The 20,260-nt window shown below is 36.6% G+C and overlaps 1 protein-coding gene across 2 annotated transcripts in view; it reads right to left on the bottom strand.

Moving 5' to 3' along the window:
* HSD17B4 (hydroxysteroid 17-beta dehydrogenase 4) overlaps positions 1-20,260 on the bottom strand; it is a 150,961-nt gene that overhangs the window by 104,610 nt on the left and 26,091 nt on the right. For both annotated transcript variants that reach the window (XM_061189542.1, XM_061189541.1), the window contains exons 9-15: positions 17,740-17,831; positions 15,103-15,127; positions 13,390-13,518; positions 9,778-9,881; positions 8,103-8,339; positions 5,560-5,611; positions 203-274 (exon numbers count right to left, since the gene is read on the bottom strand). In XM_061189542.1, the coding sequence (XP_061045525.1) occupies positions 203-274; positions 5,560-5,611; positions 8,103-8,339; positions 9,778-9,881; positions 13,390-13,518; positions 15,103-15,127; positions 17,740-17,831 (711 nt within the window). The remainder of the gene's footprint in view (positions 1-202; positions 275-5,559; positions 5,612-8,102; positions 8,340-9,777; positions 9,882-13,389; positions 13,519-15,102; positions 15,128-17,739; positions 17,832-20,260) is intronic.

The following is a 20,260-nucleotide window of genomic DNA, read 5'->3' as shown; positions in this document are numbered from 1 at the left end:
TCTGGACCTCTACCCCAATCTATTCCACCCCCTCCTCCCTTATTTTCTAAAAAAGCTTGTGAATTTTTAGAACACTAATCTTGCTTTCTCACAATTGGAAGACAAATAGAAACTTATTAATCAACTTCTGTGATAAAGTATTATGTTACATACAAAGCCTATGAATCTAACAATATTATTATAAGAACTAGAAATGAGTTACCATCCATAAGAATTATTAAACCGGATCCTTTATCCAGGACGTCAGCAACAATTGCTTCACATTTTAATTTTCCTAAAAATGGAAAGTAAAATAATAAATAAATAATAAATAAATAAATGAGACTGTTTTAAAGACCATAAGTTATATGAAGACATGAGAGAAATTAACATAACTTCCACTGTAAGTTCAGCAAAACTAAAAAATCATGATTTAGAATAGTTTTCAATATAATGTTGAATCATAAACATTAAAAGCAATCAGAATACCTGAGTCACCAAATTTGAAACATCAATAATTCTGATAAATTAGGTTGTAAAAAGTAACAATTTTCAATCATTCAATGAACACTTGTTAAGCATACAGCCAACACCATCTACCCCATTCCTTCTCAAATCTCTATTCTACCGGCTTCAATCAGACAGTGTTTCTTTCTAACTCCTCTGTTCTCTGAGGGACTGTTCCATTATTTAACTGGTAACGTCTTGATGGATTAACAATTATTTGGGAGTGAACTCATAATCTTTTTCTCCAACCTGTTTTTCTCTTTTGTTCCCTATACGAATGAATGGTACTATCCACCCAACTGCCAAGCCAGAAACTTCAGCATGACCCCTGCCTCATAAAATAGTGTCTAAGTATGTGGCAAGACTTGAGTATGCAGAGACTGGGAGAAGCTAGATTATATGAAAAGTTTCTGACTTCATCCTGAAGTCTATGAACAGCCATCTGGGGTTTTTAACAGGGAAGTGACAAATACACTTGCATTTTGGAAATAATATTCTGGCTGCAGTGAGATGAGCAGACCTGGGAGCAAGAATGGAGGCAGAGAGAACACTTAGAAAGTGGAAGATGATGGTAGTCGAAGTGAGGTGGACAGAAATAGGATTCTAAATGTATTGAAGGGAGAGAATCAAAGAACTTGGTACCTGCCTGGGTGTGAAATTTGGTGAAATGGTAAAAGAAACGCTAAGGATAACTAGATTGCTGTCACTTTCACCTCCTCAATCTCTCTCTGCTTCTTCCACTTCTCTCCATCTCTCCACCACCACCTTAGCCTAAGCTACCATCATTTCATTTGAACTACCACAACAGACTTCTAACTAGGTACCTGCATGTCCACTCTGACCAACTTTAAAACATGCTCTCCTATTATGTCTGAAGTTATTTTTTCCTAAAGTCAACCTAATTACCAACCTGATTATGCCAAATCCTTCTATTTTAAGTTCTAATGGTATCATGTATGTTTCATCTGCAATGTTTATCACATATAGTTGCAAGTGTACATTTATTTGTGTGGTTTTTGATTATTGGCTGCCCTCCCCACCAACTAGGTTATATGCTCCATGAGGGCAGAGTCCAGATTTGCTTCCATTCTCCATTTATTCACAACCCTAGCAGAAAGCCTAGAAGTTAGGAAGTAATCAATAAATAATTGTCAAATTGCTGATGATCTCTTCAAGTGATCAACTCCACATCCAATCAAACACCAAGCCCACTCCCTACATATCTCTATAATTTCTCCACTTATATCCATCCTCATGCCCACAATCCTATTCAATCAACCACGGTCTCTAACCTAGATTATTGCAACAGTCTCTTACAAAATCTCCTTCTCTCTATCTCATTCCCTTAGAATCCAAGCATTACAAACATGAGCCAGAGTTGATGCTTTCTAAAATCCACATTTGATCATATAATTCTCTCCTTTCAGTCCTTCAGCGGTTATCTATTGTCTTTAAAATAAAAGCCAAACTTCTTCACCTGACCACACACTGCACACTGCCTCAGATAAAAAAAGGGCTGTGTGAAAACTTAGGCTGTAACACTAAACTGAAGACTCAAACTGAGATGGTGGAGCAGGAGAAGACGGAACTCACCTCCCCACCGACAAACACATCAAGAATACATCTACATGTGGAACAATTCTCACTGAAAACTAAGTGCAGACTAACAGAAAGACCTGTACAACCAAGACTATAAGAAAGACCCACCGGTAATTGGGTAGAAAGGGAAGAAAAGCGATCAGGTCAGCACCTGTGTCCCTGAGAGGGGACTCAGAGGAAAAAGGAGATTACACAGGAAGAGACCTTCCCTGGGGAGTGAGCAGTTCAAGCCACGTATTGGGCGCCCCAGCCCTGGTGTCCAACAAGGGGAACACGAGTCCCCTTGGCTGGTTGGAGGGCCAGTGGGATTAACAGGAGGGCTGTGGGAAGCCTGGACTCCGGGAGCAGGTGAACACTTACGTGCCCCTGAGGCAGGGCAGAGAGGGCAGACTGAAACCACTTGGGTAGCTGACTGGTTTCCTACGACTGCCCTGGTTCCCAGCCTGAGCTGAGAGAACACGCCAGCACCATGTGCCTCGTGTCGCAGCTTCACACTCTGGGCTGCCATGATTGAGGAAAAGGCTCAGCCATGAGACACTGAGGAGGTTCAAACCCTACGTGGCAACTGAGCAGCGAGGGGGCAGCCATTACTGGTGGCTGCACAGGGGCCCCAGATCTCTGATGGTGGCCATGCCAAACGAAACCCATGCTCCGACCCTCACTGATTACCCACACCAGCCCCTCTTGCTCCACCACTGCTCCCCTCTGGGGTAAGAGTGCCAGTGCTGGGAGCGGGGGAAAGCACACACTTAAAGGAAACTTAGCCAGCTCAGACCCGACCCTCAGGGCTTCTGCTCCAGCAACTTGGGACCTGCCCCCACACCAAATAGTGGGGTAACAGCCACTAAGCAGAGGGGAAGCTCTACCTAACATCTGGCTTGGCCCTACCCCTCCATCTCCAGCCCCACCCCCTACCAAGATGACAGCTGCCAGCACACCTTGGGGAAAGACATAAATTGTGCTCACATCAAATCCAGCTCTCCCATCAATGCCACTGGGCACACGCAGACTATACGTATAGGGACACGCCCACAAAAGAACACCCCTTCAAGACCACCATAGGTAACTATTTCACCAAATTTCAACAGATAAAGAAATAGATAAGCAAAATGAAAAGACAGAGGAATCTGTTTCCATTGAAAGAGCAAGAGAAAACTCCTGAAAAAAACAACTAATGAAATAGAAATAAACAATTTACCAGATAAAGAATTCAAAGCATTAGTAATAAAAATGCTAACTGAATTAGGGAAAAGGATAGACGAATACAGTGAGAGTTTTAACAAGGAACTAGAACATTCTAAAAAGAACCAATCAGAACTGAAGAATACAACAATTGAAAAGAAAAACACACTAAAAGGAATTAACAGCACACTAGGTGATACAGAAGAACACATAAGTGATCTGGAAGATAGAAAATGGAAATCACCCAATCAGAACAGCAAAAAGAAAAAAACATGAGAACATTTTAAGGGATCTTTGGGGTAACATCATGCATACCAACATTCCATTATAGGGGTCCCAGAAGGAGAAGAAAGGGAGAAGGGGGTAAAAATATATTTAATGAAATTATGGCTGAAAATTTCCCAAGTCTGAAGAAGGAAACAGATATCCAGGTACAGGAAACACAGAGGGTCCCAAACAAGATGAATCCAAACAGACCCGCACCAAGATATATCATAATAAAAATGGCAAAACTTAAAGAGAGAATTCTAGAGGCAGCAAAAGAAAAACAAAGAGCATATACAAGGGAATGCCCATAAGGCTATCAGCTGATTGTTCTGCAGAAACTTTGCAGGCCAGAAGGGAGTGGCATGGTATATTTAAAGTCCTGAAAGGGAAAAACCTATAACTTAGGACACTCTACCCAGCAAGATTATCCTTCAGAATTGAAGGGGAGATAAAGAACTTCTTGGATAAGCATCAATACTAAACGAACCCTAAAAGAAATGTTAAAGGGTCTTCTCTAAGTGGAAAAGAAAAAGCTATAACAAGAATTAAGTATCTATAGAAAAGAAAAAAATCCCATTAGTAAAGGCAAATATATAGGGAAGGCTGAGGCTCAACCACTTAAATAAGCTAGTACAAAGACTAAAACACAAAAAATTGTAAAATCAAGTATAACTACAATAATCAGTAAAGGGATAAACATGAAGATGTAAACTATGACATCAAAAACACAAAGTATGGGGGCTTCCCTGGTGGCGCAGTGGTTGAGAATCTGCCTGCCAATGCAGGGGACACGGGTTCGAGCCCTGGTCTGGGAAGATCCCACATGCCGCGGAGCAGCTGGGCCCGTGAGCCACAATTACTGAGCCTGCGCGTCTAGAGCCTGTGCTCTGCAACAAGAGAGGCCGCGATAGTGAGAGGCCTGCGCACCGCGATGAAGAGTGGCCCCCGCTTGCCACAACTAGAGAAAGCCCTTGCACAGAAACGAAAACCCAACACAGCCATAAAAATTAATTAATTAAAAAAAAACAAAAAACACAAAGTATGGTGGAAGCGAGTAAAAAATGTAGAGCTTTTAAAATGTGTTTGAACTTAAGGGACTACCTGGTTTAAAACAAATAAATAGAGTCATAGATCAACATCTATGAGCCCCATGGTAACCACAAATCAAAAATCTACAACAGATACCCAAAAACAAAAGAGAAAGGAACACAAGCAAAAGAAAAGCATGAAACCACAAAGGAAAAAACTAAAAGAAAAAGAAAAAAACAGGGAAGAACTACAAAAACAACCAGAAACAAGTAACACTAACACTGAAACAGAACTATTCAGCATTAAGCAATACGAATTTTTTTTTAATTAAAATCTCAAAAAAAATTAAAGTACAATTCTAGCTATTTGCTGACCTCTACATTATATAATGTGAAATGAAAAAGACTTTTTTTTTATTTTACCACCTTACATGGTCAGTATATAATTAATATTCTGACATCAGAGTAGCAACATAAAACAAACATATCAAAGTAAAGTGAAAAGATAATGAGAAGATTTACTGAACAAGTAAGATATTATTGAGAAAAATAAACTGATTATTAAACAGCCTTGGTTTTACTTACTCTAAAAGAAAATAGAAAAAAGTTAATTACAAGACATTCTGTATCTTTTAACATTGTTTGCTTTATGAAAATCAGTACCAACACAAATACCTGAGAAAAGAATGAAGAATCATATTCATGGGAATCATAACTGATTATACACAATCACTAAGTTTAGGACACACACAGAATATGCTCCTTTCAATTGTTGACCAGATGTTTAGTATTTTGAAGTAATTTATTAAATAAGACTATTCAAATAGGACAAAGTTTAAGGCAACCAAAATAGGTACTAGTTAACATCAATCTACTCTAATGGCTGACATGCACATAAATAACTTATAATATAGTTTATTTAGGTTGCTCTATGCCAGTTTAACACCTTGACACAGTTTGGAAGGTTAGTCAGAAAATAAAACGATCAAGAACTCACCTGCTCTGGGAAGTGGTTTATATAATTCCAAGTACTGCTCCCCATGAAGAACCTACGTTAGGGTAAGCAAAATTTTATTAGTAGACTTTCTTTTTCCACAGCTTCTTCTGTGGATACCGCTAATCACAAGCGGCATTTCAATGTCCACACGTTCACGTGACTACTTCCCCCAAATTATCTGTCTCAGTTTGGCTCCCACTTCTTAATTATATGATTCAGAAATAATCAGTCCCCCAATCTAAAGACTGTCAGCTCTCTAGAATAGAAAAGATCCATTTGTGTTCTTTCTTGACATTCATAAATTTTTGTTGACTGATAACTGTGGATTATTCGCCAATGGAGACACTAAACTAGGCGTATTTCCAGTGCTCATCACTGTGCCTGGAACATAGCAGGTATCCAATAAATATCTATTGAATAAAAATGAACAAATAGGTCAGTACTAGAAAAGTAATTTCAGGTCACACCTGCCAAATACAAATGACACAACCAAAACATTAATATAAATCTTACAACCACATTCAAGTAAAAGCACTGTCAATGTCAACATTTCCTTAGTGTAAGAGTAAATACTAAAGACCCTGTGCAACTTCAGAGCCACTTAACCTCAATGTATCAAAGCAAGAGTATAAAAATATATGTAGGAATACAATAGGACAGTAAAAACAAAACCTGACCCATATATCCGAATGACCACACTCAACTGCTATGGGACAGTTTAATTCCCAGTCTTCCTCAGAACCCAGAAGGGAAAAAGAAGAGGGGTGAGGGTAGTGATGGGAGGACAAATGAAGGACTGCCTCACTATCATATGACCTGGAAGCTCAAGGTTAGGAAGACTGGGATTCAAATCCCAAGACGGCTATCATTCCCAGTGACAGATTTTGAACACTATTCATGATTTCCAACTCCTTCCAACTCTGAGGAAGAATTCTGAAACATTTACTTTAATTGTTTGTACTCACATTACCCAAACAGAAGAACTGTATGCAACAAATACCATGGGAGAGTGACTAAAACAACAAACTGCCTGGAATCTATTTCTTGCCTCCCTCCCAGCTTCATCGACTACTTTAATAAAATAACCGTAGATTCTCATAGACTCAGAGCAGCAATGAGCTAATTGATCCTCCAGTAAATGGGTTCTCCAATCAGTCAAAATCACAGAAATCAGTTCAAAAGTCTACGATTCAACAGTTATCAACGGGACTCATGGCCTGACCCTCACTTCAAGAAATAAAATAACCCCAAAGCCTCACAATTGTTTGCTCCTCCCTTCTTGAAACCATTTATTCACTTTGCTTCTCAAATACCACACTCTCCTGATACGCCTCATACCTCACCAGCCACTCCTTCCCAGTCTCTCTTGCTCACTCCTCCTCATCTCTTCCACCTCTCACCTCTCACCAAACTCAGGCTTTTCTCTACTTACATTCACACATGGGTGATTTCACCCAGCCTCATGTCTTTAAATCTCACTTAAATGCTACGAATCCCAGTAGGGCCTCCCCCGCAAACTCTAAACTCACATATTTAACTGCCCACTTTATATCTCCACTTGAATGTATAGTAAGCATCTCAAATCTGTCCAAAACCAACTCCTGATCATCCCCACCTTAAAGTAACTGTATATATCTATTTTATCATACATAGTAATGTGTCATATGTAACTACTATACATGTTAAATACATTGTACATAATTAATTCTAAATATATGGGTATATATGCATATATATCATCCCAGTTAACCAGACAAAAAACCTTCCTCCTTGACTCCTCTTTCTTTCCATGCATATCCAGACTAGTGCTGGAATTACCATAATCAACTCCAAACTGGTTTCCCTGCTTCCATGCTTGGCTCCCATAAATCTATTCTCCACAGAGGAGCAAAAATGAGCCTGTGAGTGAACATAGCCAGATCATACCACTCCTCAGTTCAAAGCACTACAAATGGCCTCCCATGTTATCAGAGTGTGAGCTGAAATTCTTACGATGACTACAAGGCCCTCTTCTCCTACCACTGCCCCCTTGCTCATTCTACAGCTGTATCAACCCCCTTGCTGTTCCAAAAACAAGGTAAGTATGCACCTGCCTCGGGGCCTTTTACACCTGTTCTCTCTGCTTCAAATATTCTTCACTCTTGCTCCTTCATCACTATCGTCAGGTAAGGATTATCATACCCACTTTATAGATAAGGAAACTGAAGCTTAGAGAAGTTATTTACCCTTGGTCAAATAGCATGTAATGGCAGAGAGAGAATTAATAACATTATGCCAGGGTTATGGACTGTACATAATTATTGTTGTCTTCTTTTTGCTTGCCTTTTCAGCTAACTCTCTACCCTTTTTTTCTTTTTAAGAAAACTCAAAAGACATGCTAAATCTTTATTCTTGAATCAACCACTATAAACTATTGTATTAAGACACCACACACAGACACACACACACACACACACACACACACACACACAGCATGTGACATTTACCAATCATATTTAAAGAAAGAGAAGAAGAGCAAAATAAAGGTTTCTTGTTATGCATACCTTTGCCAAGTTGACTGAGAGCCCAGGAATCTCTGCTAATCCTCCACCCATTATAGATTTCTGAGCTAGAATCACTCCGAAGGTAGGCAAACAGGAGAAATCAGAACTCCCTTCATAAATAAATTTCAAATCTTTCGGTTCCTTGATAGATGCTCCCACTCCAAGGGCATACATAATAGTGTCCAGTTCCGTATAAGAAGAAGAAAATGGAGGAAGTTTATGGCCAATAGCTCCAGCCTATGGAACAATTGTAGAAAATTATTTTTTCACTGATATTCTTGTCAAATCTTTAAATTTCTGACTTTTCAAAACTATTAACTGCTACATACTTAGCTTTGTGAATAGAATGTCATTTTAGTGAATCTGATAGGGTATCATAATTGTTTCACTATATTTTTTAAATAAAATCAATTATAATATATGGAAAAAGACTTCATTTACAAATAAGTACTTTTTTCTTGCCCGTTTCTTGCTAACAGGTAGTATATCTCATTTTCAACTTTCCTGTCTCTGATGACGGAAAAGCCTATTAATACAGTGACTGTTAGCTACTCAAAATTACAAAAAATAAAAAACTTATTATAAACAGGGATAATGAATGGCTCTATAAGATCTATTTTATAAAAGTCAGTATAAACAGATGAGTAAAACACTGCTTAATGCTTGTAAATCAGACTCCCTCATAATGGTTTTGGTTATAATTAGATTTTCCCGTAAGCTCCTACCCAGGACTGTCCTTTATCTAATTGGATATTGTATTTTTCTATTTAGTGATGACATGCCTAGCTAATTTGTGAAGTATATGTTAGGTTATAAAAGAATCATGTCCAATTTTTGATCACTTTCATTCTAAAGCAAGAGTCAGCAAACAACAGCTGAGAATTAAGAATGGTTTTTACATTTTTTTAAGAGTGGTCTAAAAAAAGAAAAAGAAGATTATGTGTCAGAAACAGTACGTGATCCATAAAGCCTAAAATATTTACCATCTGGCCCTTTACCAAAAAAATTTGCCAACCCCTACTCTAAAGTAAAATCACATTTATAAACTGATCATATTCTCAGGGTTACAATTAGATTGTTTATTTCATTACTATGTCTCCCCTGAGTCACAAAACACCACAACTGAATGTGTCAAATGACTTATTTCTTATTATTTATGCACTATAATTTTTTTTTTAAAAAAGAAGTACTGGAGATAGTTAATCAGCAAACTTCACAAGAGCTATAACCACAGCTCTATTAGAATTTCTGACACAATGGGAGACTTTTTACTTGCAGCCATGTTGAAATATTTCCAAAATACAATCTATCAATGCTTTTCCTTAAAAGAAATGACTCAAAGGAGGCACTAAGTTAAATATCCTTTTCTAAAGAGTTAGAAAGTGACTGAAGGATGATTAGCAAAAATGTTCCAAAAAACAAAAAATACACTTGTTTATTACACTGAAGAAGAGAAAGTAAAAGTTACATTTAATATTTTAGCCTTATGTTCATTTAAATTTTATAAACATTCAGTACATGTTCTATAAAGTTTTATGGTCACTCACCTTTCCTATTTAACAATAAATTAATAGCTTGGAAAAGCATTTTTTGCATAAAAGAAAAAAGAAAAAAAGGAAAGAAAAGAAAAAAGTCTCCAGAGAAGGCAAAGCGTTAGGCTTTCTCTTCCACTTACAAATCCTGATGTAGCTGTTGATGTCACGTTACTGGTATGATTTGCCGAAACTCCTCCATCTGAATCTATTTTATTTAGAGCTTCAATTATACCACCAACTGAGTCTAAAAAAAGGAATAAATAACAATAATAATGCTTTTTTCCATCAACAGACAAATGGATAAAGATGCAGAACATATATACAATAGAATATTACTCAGCCATAAAAAAAGAATGAAATAATGCCATTTGCAGTGACATGGATGGACCTAGAGATTGTCATACTGAGTGAAGTTAAGTCAGAAGGAGAAAGACAAATATCTATGATATCACTTATATGTGGAATCTAAGAAAATGGTACAAATGAACTTATTTACATAACAGAAACAGAGTTATAGATGTAGAAAACAAACTTATGGTTACCAAGTGAGAGGGAGACAGGGAGGGATAAATTGGGAGACTGGGATTGACATAGACACACTACTATATATAAAATAGATAAATAAGAACCTACTGTATAGCACAGAGAACTCTACTCAATACTCTATAATGACCTATATGGGAAAAGAATCTAAAAAACAGTGGATATATATATACGTATAACTAATTCACTTTGCTATACGGCAGGAACTAACACAACATTGTAAATCAACTATACTCCAATAAAAATTAATTAAAAAAAAAAATCAGGGCTTCCCTGGTGGCGCAGTGGTTGAGAGTCTGCCTGCCAATGCAGGGGACACGGGTTCGAGCCCTGGTCTGGGAAGATCCCACATGCCACGGAGCAACTGGGCCCGTGAGCCATAATTACTGAGCCTGCGCGTCTGGAGCCTGTGCTCCGCAACAAGAGAGGCCACGATAGTGAGAGGCCCGCGCACCGTGATGAAGAGTGGCCCCCGCTTGCCACAACTAGAGAAAGCCCTCGCACAGAAACGAAGACCCAACACAGCCATAAATAAATAAATTAAAAAAAAAAAAAAAACAATCAGTCCCACTATGGTGTGGGAAGAGCATTTGCATATGTGAAATATCTAGCCAGTTATTTTACAGTGCTATTTAAATAGTGACCTACAGGACAAACTTCCAGATTTTTCCTATATAGTTGAACTATATTTCATTTGTACTGAAAAGATTTTTAAATCATGAATGATTCAAGTCCATCAACTTCAGGATAAATAAGGATGAACGAATTGAATCTTCTCTTTAGGATCACTGGAATTTAAATAAGACAGAGTGCTTTGGTAAACCTATTACATAAAGATCATAAAAGCATCATCTTTCAAATATCCTACAGAGCTAATATTCCCCTGGTGAAATCCAAATAAATGTAAGCTATTTCCAAAAAAAAGCTTTTGTTACAGACGTGACTAAGAAAAGCTACAATGCTTTAGACAATCATTCCTATAACATCCAGCAAGCCTGCTGCAGAACCTTCGCTGGCATTCATGAACTGACTGCGTGATGTCAGGCTATTGCAGGAAAAAATCATGAAAGACTCTGAATAGACCAAAGATAACTGGGTGTTTCCAACATACTCTCCCCACGTTATGATTCCAAAGAGGCTCTGAGCTTTGCAAAGTCTTTGAGTGATTTTACAACTCTGTAAAGTCGGATCCTTGTCCACAGATGTGCAACTTCCATCTGGTGGAGGGACAACTAATTTTCCTTCTCTCCCCACCATCACCCCTCCTCCAGGATGCAACAATGTCAAGATTACCCCCCAGGTCTCTGTACAGGTAACTGCTCAGAAAATATTACTGAAAATTCTTCCAGAGAAAACCACCGTTATGACCAGTGACTACAGACAGAATTCAGAAGCTGCTATTCTGGGGTCTAAAAGGTTAATAAAGGAGAGTCACTGAGTATCCACATATGCCATAAGGTTCCAAAAGCTCTGGGACCTTTCTAACAAACCTTAGATATACGGGCCTCCTTCTAAACTCAGACAAAAACTATAACTAAACTACAGAATGTGAGATGACCAGGGCTCTCTGCCATTCCTGGTGACACTAAGTAGGTTTCTTGCCTACCAATCCTCCTCTTACCACCCCATTTAGGCTGCTGCCTAGATGGGAGGCTATTTAACTGAAAGTAACCTCGGTACAGGCTGGCGGTACTGCACTCAAAGACAGACCGCCTGAGTTAACTCTTGGCTCAAACACTGAGAAAGCTTGGGCCACTTACTCAGCTTTTCTGGGATTTAGTTCCATCATCTGTAAAATGAGAATGATGAAATGGGTGCTTGGAAAGTCGTGATTCTACAGAAAGTGTAAGATTTTTTTTCTAACTGTACTTCAAATACTAGGGGTATCTTTTCATTTATGACTATATAATTCATTGTTAGCTTTTTCTTTGTATTAGTCTAATACTTTTAAGGCAATAAAATGGAATTCTGACCTCAGAGAAGAGTTTTTAAGATACTTCTTCCTTTTTCCTTTTCCTAATTTTCATTGATAGGTGACTGCTATTCGGAGACTAAATTTATCTCAAATATCAAAAAAAAGAATACAGAAAATGCTACCGCTAATGACATAACAATCATGTTATCCTCTGATTGAGAAAAGTATAATGAAAATTTCAGTGAGTGTACCAGCAGACAGGAAAGTAACATTGGGATTAAAAAAAAAAAAGAACAGTCATTTTTCAGATATATTCTTCTATCAAACATTAAATATAATACTAGGAAGGGAAAAAAAAAGATTTTTCTGTAAAATAATCCTGATTCATGATCCTTCCCAGAAAGGTCCTTTAAATTTCATATACTATATACATATGTGAGTTATACTAGAAAAAACAATGTGACTTTTATTGGCCATCTCTTCCTGTGGCATATCATAGACGATTCAATAATTCAAGGTAACAAGCATTTACTAAATCCTTTCTATGAGTTCAGCACTATACTAGCACCAAATACAAAAGGACATACAAGATACATTCTCTGCCTCCAAAGGAACTTATTATGCAGCTAAGAAACCACACACTTATGAAACAAAGGCAGTGGAAAGCAGTCATGATTAGACGCTCAAGTTGTAAGAGTTCAGCTAAGAAAGAGATCAGTGAAGCCCAGAATATCTGCGGAGGATTTGTTGAACATCTGGGGCTTGAGTTTTTCTAAAGAAGCACCGAGATTAGCAGAGGTGATAAAAGGAATAAGAGGCATCTTAGAAAGGCAGAGAAACAGTAGCAAAGACAAAGTGCTAAAACAAAGCAAAATCTATTCACTAGAGAGAAAAGACCTAAGCCTAAATAATATAAGACTTAAATAAACTTTTGGGGAAATAAAGAAAAATCAGGTCAGATAAGGAGCATGTGATTAGATAAGGCAAGACTTTGAAACCAACCACCAGATGGGGAATAGATGCATTGAGCACAAATGGGTAAACACCTCCTACCATCCCCTCAATCACACATATACCAAAAAATCAGGATCATAAGAAAACTGAAAAACTGACAGTGGGAGTAACATACATACCTTAAATTGGAGAGTTCTAATACCTACTGGAGCAGAAAATGTGCTCTAGATGATTTGAGCATCTAAGTTATCACAATTAAGAAGACAATTCCATAAGAGAAGAGAATGCTTTGTTGCCTCTGATTCCCCAACCAGGACTGAAATGACTTGGGACTCTTTACCTTGAATTCTCTGAGGCTTGGTGGCATTATCAAAGTCACAGATCTTCGTCCAGTTAGCCTTCACCGCCTCAGGAGTCATTGGCTGAGTCCTCTGTCTTACAATGGCTCCAAGGGTCCGCTCCCATCGTACTGGTTATAGAAACAAAACTAAGATACTGAACACATAGTTTAAGAGGGAGACAGAAAGTAGAATTCATGAGTCCCCTGAATTTTTTTTTTTAACTTCAAGAAAAATGGAATTTGGAAAAAAGATTCTAACTTCTAAAGATTTTTACTACAAATCTTTTTTAAAAGAATAACAAACCCATTAGGATGTCAAATTTCTTTTTCTAATATTTGAAGCTGAAGGGAAAACCTCTCCCTCCTCTGACTATGCCAGATACTACTAAAGGTAGGATGAAATGCTGAATAAGAAAGTTAAATTATATATAATCACACCAAAAGACTGTCTTCATCACCACAGATCACTTAGATAATACACTTTAAGGTAACAGAACAGAAGAGAGCTTTGTTGAATAGCAAACTGAAAACTAGTGGTGATAACAGGCCAAAGACTCCAGATAATCAAATTAATATATCAGACAACCCCACATAATTCTCCCATTTCCTCCCTTTGCTCTTCCTCCTTGTCCATGGGAAGTCAACTAGATTGCCCAGATTCACAAAAATCATCATTGCTGCATAAGTTCCATGAAGATAATTTTTAACATTGTGTCTTTTTTAAAAAGCCTGAGGAATAAACAGAACCTTATTTAAACAGAATGGTCAGACTTTGATGATTACTAAATTGAAGATTTGTCCTGGGGAATGACAGAAGCTTCTAGAGATTTCTTATTGATAAAGTCCCATATACAGCTTTTATTGCAACAACTGATCTTCCTTTCTTAAAAGATGTCATAAGACACTTAAAAATGTTTGAATATGTTACTTCATAACTTAGAGAACAGTCATTAATAATATTCTACAATATGTTGTAACAATGTCATCCAGTAATGGCAGCCTTTTAAATAATTCAATTAATTTTGATACCAGCATCCAACTGAAAACTTGAATTGGGATATTGGAATGTTCACAATTTTTTTTAAACACCATAAAGTAATTATCCAATTTGGAGCTCACAGGGTTTAAGAACTGGGGGAAGAGAAGATTTAAGCCAGATGAATTTACTGTTGGGCTGAAGGAGAATAATTTCTATAGATCAGCTGCAATTTCTCTTCTAGAAAGCTGTCCAGTGTGATTTCCCACTGTCTCCTTCTGATGTCTCACGCTCCAAGGAAGAAAAGAATCACTGAGAGAATTGGAGAACTTGCCTAGGACAGAGCTCCTCCCATCTTCAAAAAACGCCCTCCCTCCCACTCACTACTCTGCTGAACAAGCATGTGGGGTGCCGGAGACATGGGAAGACAAACATCAATATAAACAGAGACTGTGCTGTCTGAAGAAACAGCCAGTTCTGAATAGGACAGGACAAATATTGAATAAGCACTGCTAATAGGAAAAAAACTGAAAAGATCCTTGAAAATACCACAGGCCTGCAGGACAACTTCCATGTTTTAGAAGACCTGTTGCTATAACAATGTTTGAGTTTGATTATGCGTGCACTAAATCCAATGGTTCGGCATTTGACAAGGTCTTTACCCAGCTCTACCTGGATATGCAGGTTTAAAGATATGGAAATAATGTATGGCAAACCAAAAACCAAAAGAGACTTACATTTTCCAATCCATCCTGCTCCAACCTACCAAAAAGAGGAGGAAGAAGTTATACCATCTAATGTGGAATTACTAATAGAATTTTTTATGAAATTAACAAAACAGGCAGCTATCTTTTTACGAGTATCAGAATGCTAGATGACAATGGATGAAAATAATGCAGCTCTACAAAAGTCCGTTGGCCGGCATGACTTTGCACTATTCATGTTATCAGAGTAGAAAAATAAAGCAACACAATATAGCAGAAATGCACGTAGTAGAAAAGCATGACTTTGCACAGAAACCAAGATGTGATACCAGTTCTTCTACAGACAAGCTGTCTGATTCCTGGTCAAATAATTTGACTTCCCTAAACTCAAGATTCCCCTTATGGAAAATCAGGATAATAATACACTCTTCATGAAGTAACCATGAAGGTTAAACAATATAAATACCAAATTTGCCCAGCACATCACTTGAAATACATGTCCTTCTAGAAAGACTTAATGAATAAAAAATAAATAAAAAGCAAAGAAAAATAAAGCCAGGATTTGACTTAATGAACTACATATACTCATTTTAATGAAACACCTTTATATAGAAATAAGGCAAATGACCAAATACATTAATCACCGTACAGAAAGATGATATTTTTTTCTAGAAGCCATTCAAGGAAATCCTCAGAAGAAAATGTCTGATGTAAGAAAATCTGTTTGTCATATCTTCAAACACCACAACTACAGTGTTCCACATGCATATAACAGAAGAAACTGTACCAGCAGACAGCACACTTCTCAGTGGCTCTACGCTCAAGGGTATGGCTTTTTAATCACTCATTCCTTTACGTATATTAACAGGACAATCGGCCTTGATGCTGCCAGAGTAGTTAAAGTGGCAGTGGTACTTATAACAGGCAAGAAAAATATCATCTTTTACCATATTTGGGGAGTGAAGCAACAAGCTGCAAACTCCTCGCAGGTGCTAGAAACGACAGCTCCAGTCGATCCAAAAAATCTCTATCTGCCACTCTAGATATCTATCAAAACTTGGCAAACAAAGCGTGAATTTACATTCAAGGTTTAAGTCAGGATATTACACACCTCTCTTACTGTATTTTGTACTCAATCTCACACAGCAAATGTCCCTTACTAAAAATGTTCACAATATAGTAAAATAAAAGAACAACATACAAAACTTCATCTACAGCATTATCCTAGTTATCTGTGTATGTTTGGGTGTGTATGTAAACTGTATACCTAAAAAAAAAGACTATTCGTGTAAAATGCACATATAATTAAAGACTGGAAAAGAATATCCATAAAAATATTAATAGGAGTTATCTCTCGATAGTGGTAATGTGGGTGATTTTTATTTTCCTCTATGTACTCCCCTACATATTTGAAGTTTTCTACAAAAAGCATATATTATTTTTGTTCACAGAATTAAAAACAAATATAAATGTAAAAGACAAAGAATTTTTTTAAAATTCCTTAATGAGACAAAAGACAGGCAGACCAAATTTTGAGCTCCACATGGCTTGATATTATTAAATTTCTCTTCTGTAAATCTAGAGTTGTAAAGTTCTTTCCACCTCTAATTTTCCACAATTCACAATCAACGACTGTGATTAAGAAAGCAGAGGTGCCTATCTCTGCATAGACATGTGTAGACTGTTTTTCATTTACTAAACAGCTTTTTATTCAAATAAATCAGGCTAATATATCATTCACTTCAAACTGAGCCAGGTAATTTTGCTACCAAGAAATATCTTTGGATGTCATGTATTCCGCATGCAACAGGTTTATTATTATATTACCACAGAGAATCAAATAAAGGGGGGTGGTCTAAAATATAACAGTTTATGCTAGAAAAGAAAAAAGAGATCAAACTCAAATGAGGACCAAAAAATATATAAATCAGCATAAGGAAATCTAAAGGGACTTTGATTATAGAGTGAAAACTGAACCTCACTGGATGGTAGGATTATGTGTGGTTTTTATTTTTATAGCAAACATGTAAAGCTTTGCAACAGGGAAACATAGCAAAGTTTATTTTTAAAGTTAATACAAATAATAAGTTGTGTTTACTGATCTATCATACCCAGACTGAACTCCTGCTATACTGATATAATAGTTAAAATTGAGGGGTGACTGCTAGGTATGCTAAGAGTTTAAAAATATGATCTCCAGTTCTCACAACAAAACCCCAAGAAAACTAAAACTCAGGGAGGTTAATTTGTACAATATTCCAGCAAGCCAGCAATTACCAGAGCAAGAAATCAAAACATGGCCTGGCTGACTTTAAACCATCACCTCTGTCCTTTCACTTTACTACTCAGCATCTCTAACCAAATGAGACTTTCTGTATCTGACTAAACACATCAAACCAGTCAGTCACATTTTCATTTGACAAGAATATCAGAAATGAAGAACTAGGGAAGAACAATTTACAAAGTTGCTGTTACTTTCTCAAAAAAGGACATTAGTCATACTTGTTCCTTAATTATAACATATACATAATATTAAAAAATATACAAGTGATACCAACTGATGCAGATTTTTACAAATGTGAACAACTGGAAAATACTAATTTTTGAATCATTTTTTATATTTAATTACACAAATATTGCTTTGGGAGAAAGTGCAAAGGTGCAGAATACCTCAAACAAGCCACCATTTTCCTCACAACTCTCATGGCAAAGCCAAAGGACCAGGGGTGCCACGTAATCTGGCTTCAGAGCTTCCAGAAGATCTGAAATAAATAGCCAAAAAAAAAAAAAAAAATCTATCAATAAGAACATATACATATTCAATCAATCATTTCACTTTCTGAAAATTCCTCACTTATAAAATTATAGGTTCAGAGACTTTTTAAATAAATAGGAAAAAAATTAGATATACATAAATAATTAGTATTAACATCCAAGGCTTTTAGAAGAATCTTTTCATCCCAATGGAGACATTCAGGCTTCTAACATAGAAGGCATCAGATATCCCCTTCCAAGATGGGTAACGTACTGTTTAGAAGACAAGTTAAAGCTGCCTTGGCAAAGACTGGTGAGCAAAGGCATACATAGCATAATGAACTTAGGTACCATTCATTCCCAAAACTATTTTGCTCTCCCAGAAGCTAGAAAACTACAAAACAGCCTTGACAACTGTAATGGCAGTAAGATGATGTAAAATGGACCTTGCAACCGTTACTGATGAGTCACAAAGTGTAAGAAATATTTTCCTGTTGCATACCTTCTGTGAGCAACTTAACAGAGCAGAAAGGTACTACACAAGGAGCATGAACACCTAGATTTTACTGCTGGCCCTGCCATGTAAGCAATTTAGGGCATTGAGCACAGCACTCAACTCTCTTGGACGTGCGTCTGCATCTATAAGATGGTAATTAAAATGCGTTACCTGCCTATTCTACTAAGTTGTTGCAAGGCTCAAATGAGACACGATTTGTAAATACATCTTATAATCTTTAAAGAATCAAATAAATGTAAATTTTAACTGTGAAGGGACAAAATACAGTTTTATATTTTAAAGTGACAAAGATGACATTTACAGTCCCTGTAAATTAAAGAGCAGCTCTAAGAACCTTTCACTTTACAGTATTCCTGACCCCAGAAACTGTGAGATAATATATACTTGTTGTTTTAATCCACAAAATTTGAAGTAATTTATTACACAGCAGTAAATAACTAATACAGCTTGGGAAGTTAGTTCATGGGTATTCATCCTAAGATTACGTTTCATTTCATGTAAGAAACATGTAAGTCACATACATGACTTTCCATTTTTCAAATATATTTCAAAGGGGGAAATGAAATTGCAAATGTCTCCACACATTACTCATAACACCTGGTTCTTTAACAAATAATTCCTTTGACAGCCTGTAAGTTAATATTTCAGAGGAAAAGAGGAAAAACGCTGAGGCAAAATAAATTTTCGGCTTTTTCTAAACTATAAAAAAGTAATAAATACCAAAATTTAAAATAACAGGAATTCAGAATCTGAAGGGCTTTTAAAAATGATCTGTAACAACTCTCTTCCTTTACAGAAGAGAAAGCAGGTCCAGAATGATTAAATTATTTGTCTAAAGTAGATCTTATTCTCCAAACATCTTTCACTAGGGTTTGGTGGGCATAAAAGATACTACATTAAGCAGTGACCTAACATCTCTAGAGGTCAAAATTAACGGAAGCTACATTCCCAAAGGAAAGCAAATTTAAAAGCTAAAGTTTTCAATATTTTCTTGAAAACTTGCTGCTTCCCCAAGCAAGTCTACAGCCAATGGCAAAAAGTGACTAAGGTAGGAGTCTAGCACAGAAATGATAAGCATAAAATTCTAAATAGTGGTTATCTCTTGGCATGAAGCAGAGGAACAGAATACAAAGTATAAAGTTAGATGCAAGTAATGTTCCAATTCTTGGGTTGAGCAGTGAGTTCATGACTATGCATTACATTTTGATGCTTTACTTCTTGCCAGTAACCTACACTGTTGTGCATATATATGTAGCATTATACTTAAATAATCCAGTTCTTTAACAAGAATTCCTTCAATAAGATATGAGCGTATAAAGAGTTTTTAAAATAAGGGACTTTTTTAAATGGCCCTGCTGACAAAAGAAAAGGAAAAAAAAATTAGATCTCAGGTACAAATAGCTATTCTACACTAAAGCAAACTGGTTAGGCACAGCTCTTAGGAAAAGCTAGCAAGTACATACTTGGTATTACAAATCCCAAGTTCTAAAATGAATGTTAGCTCAAACGTGGAAAGTAAAATGGTACTGTGAATGAGCATTTGTATGCCATGAAGCAGCTAATTCTAAAGTAATTTCACTCATCAATTGTTTTGTACTGTTTCACAGAAACTACTTTTAAAGTATTATAGATATTTTCTTTTTAGAAATATGTTAAAACCAGGAGTATCAAACACCATACAGTTTTCCACCAGTCAAGTATTCTATTTCTTATAAAACTAAATAAATAAGCATTGGCTCTCAATCATACATTTAAATTTTTAAATTTAAAACTTTATATTTCATGTTTTCAAAGAACAAAGTTGGAAGACTCACATTACCTGATTTCAAGACTTACTATAAAACTATAGTAATCAAAACATCATGGTATTGGTAAAAGGACAGGCCCATAGATCAATACAACAGAACAGACAATCCAGAA

This window comes from Eubalaena glacialis, chromosome 4 (genome assembly GCF_028564815.1).
Source record: "Eubalaena glacialis isolate mEubGla1 chromosome 4, mEubGla1.1.hap2.+ XY, whole genome shotgun sequence".
In the NCBI taxonomy this organism is placed as follows: Eukaryota; Metazoa; Chordata; class Mammalia; order Artiodactyla; family Balaenidae; genus Eubalaena; species Eubalaena glacialis.
This window is presented reverse-complemented; position numbering and strand designations above follow the sequence as displayed.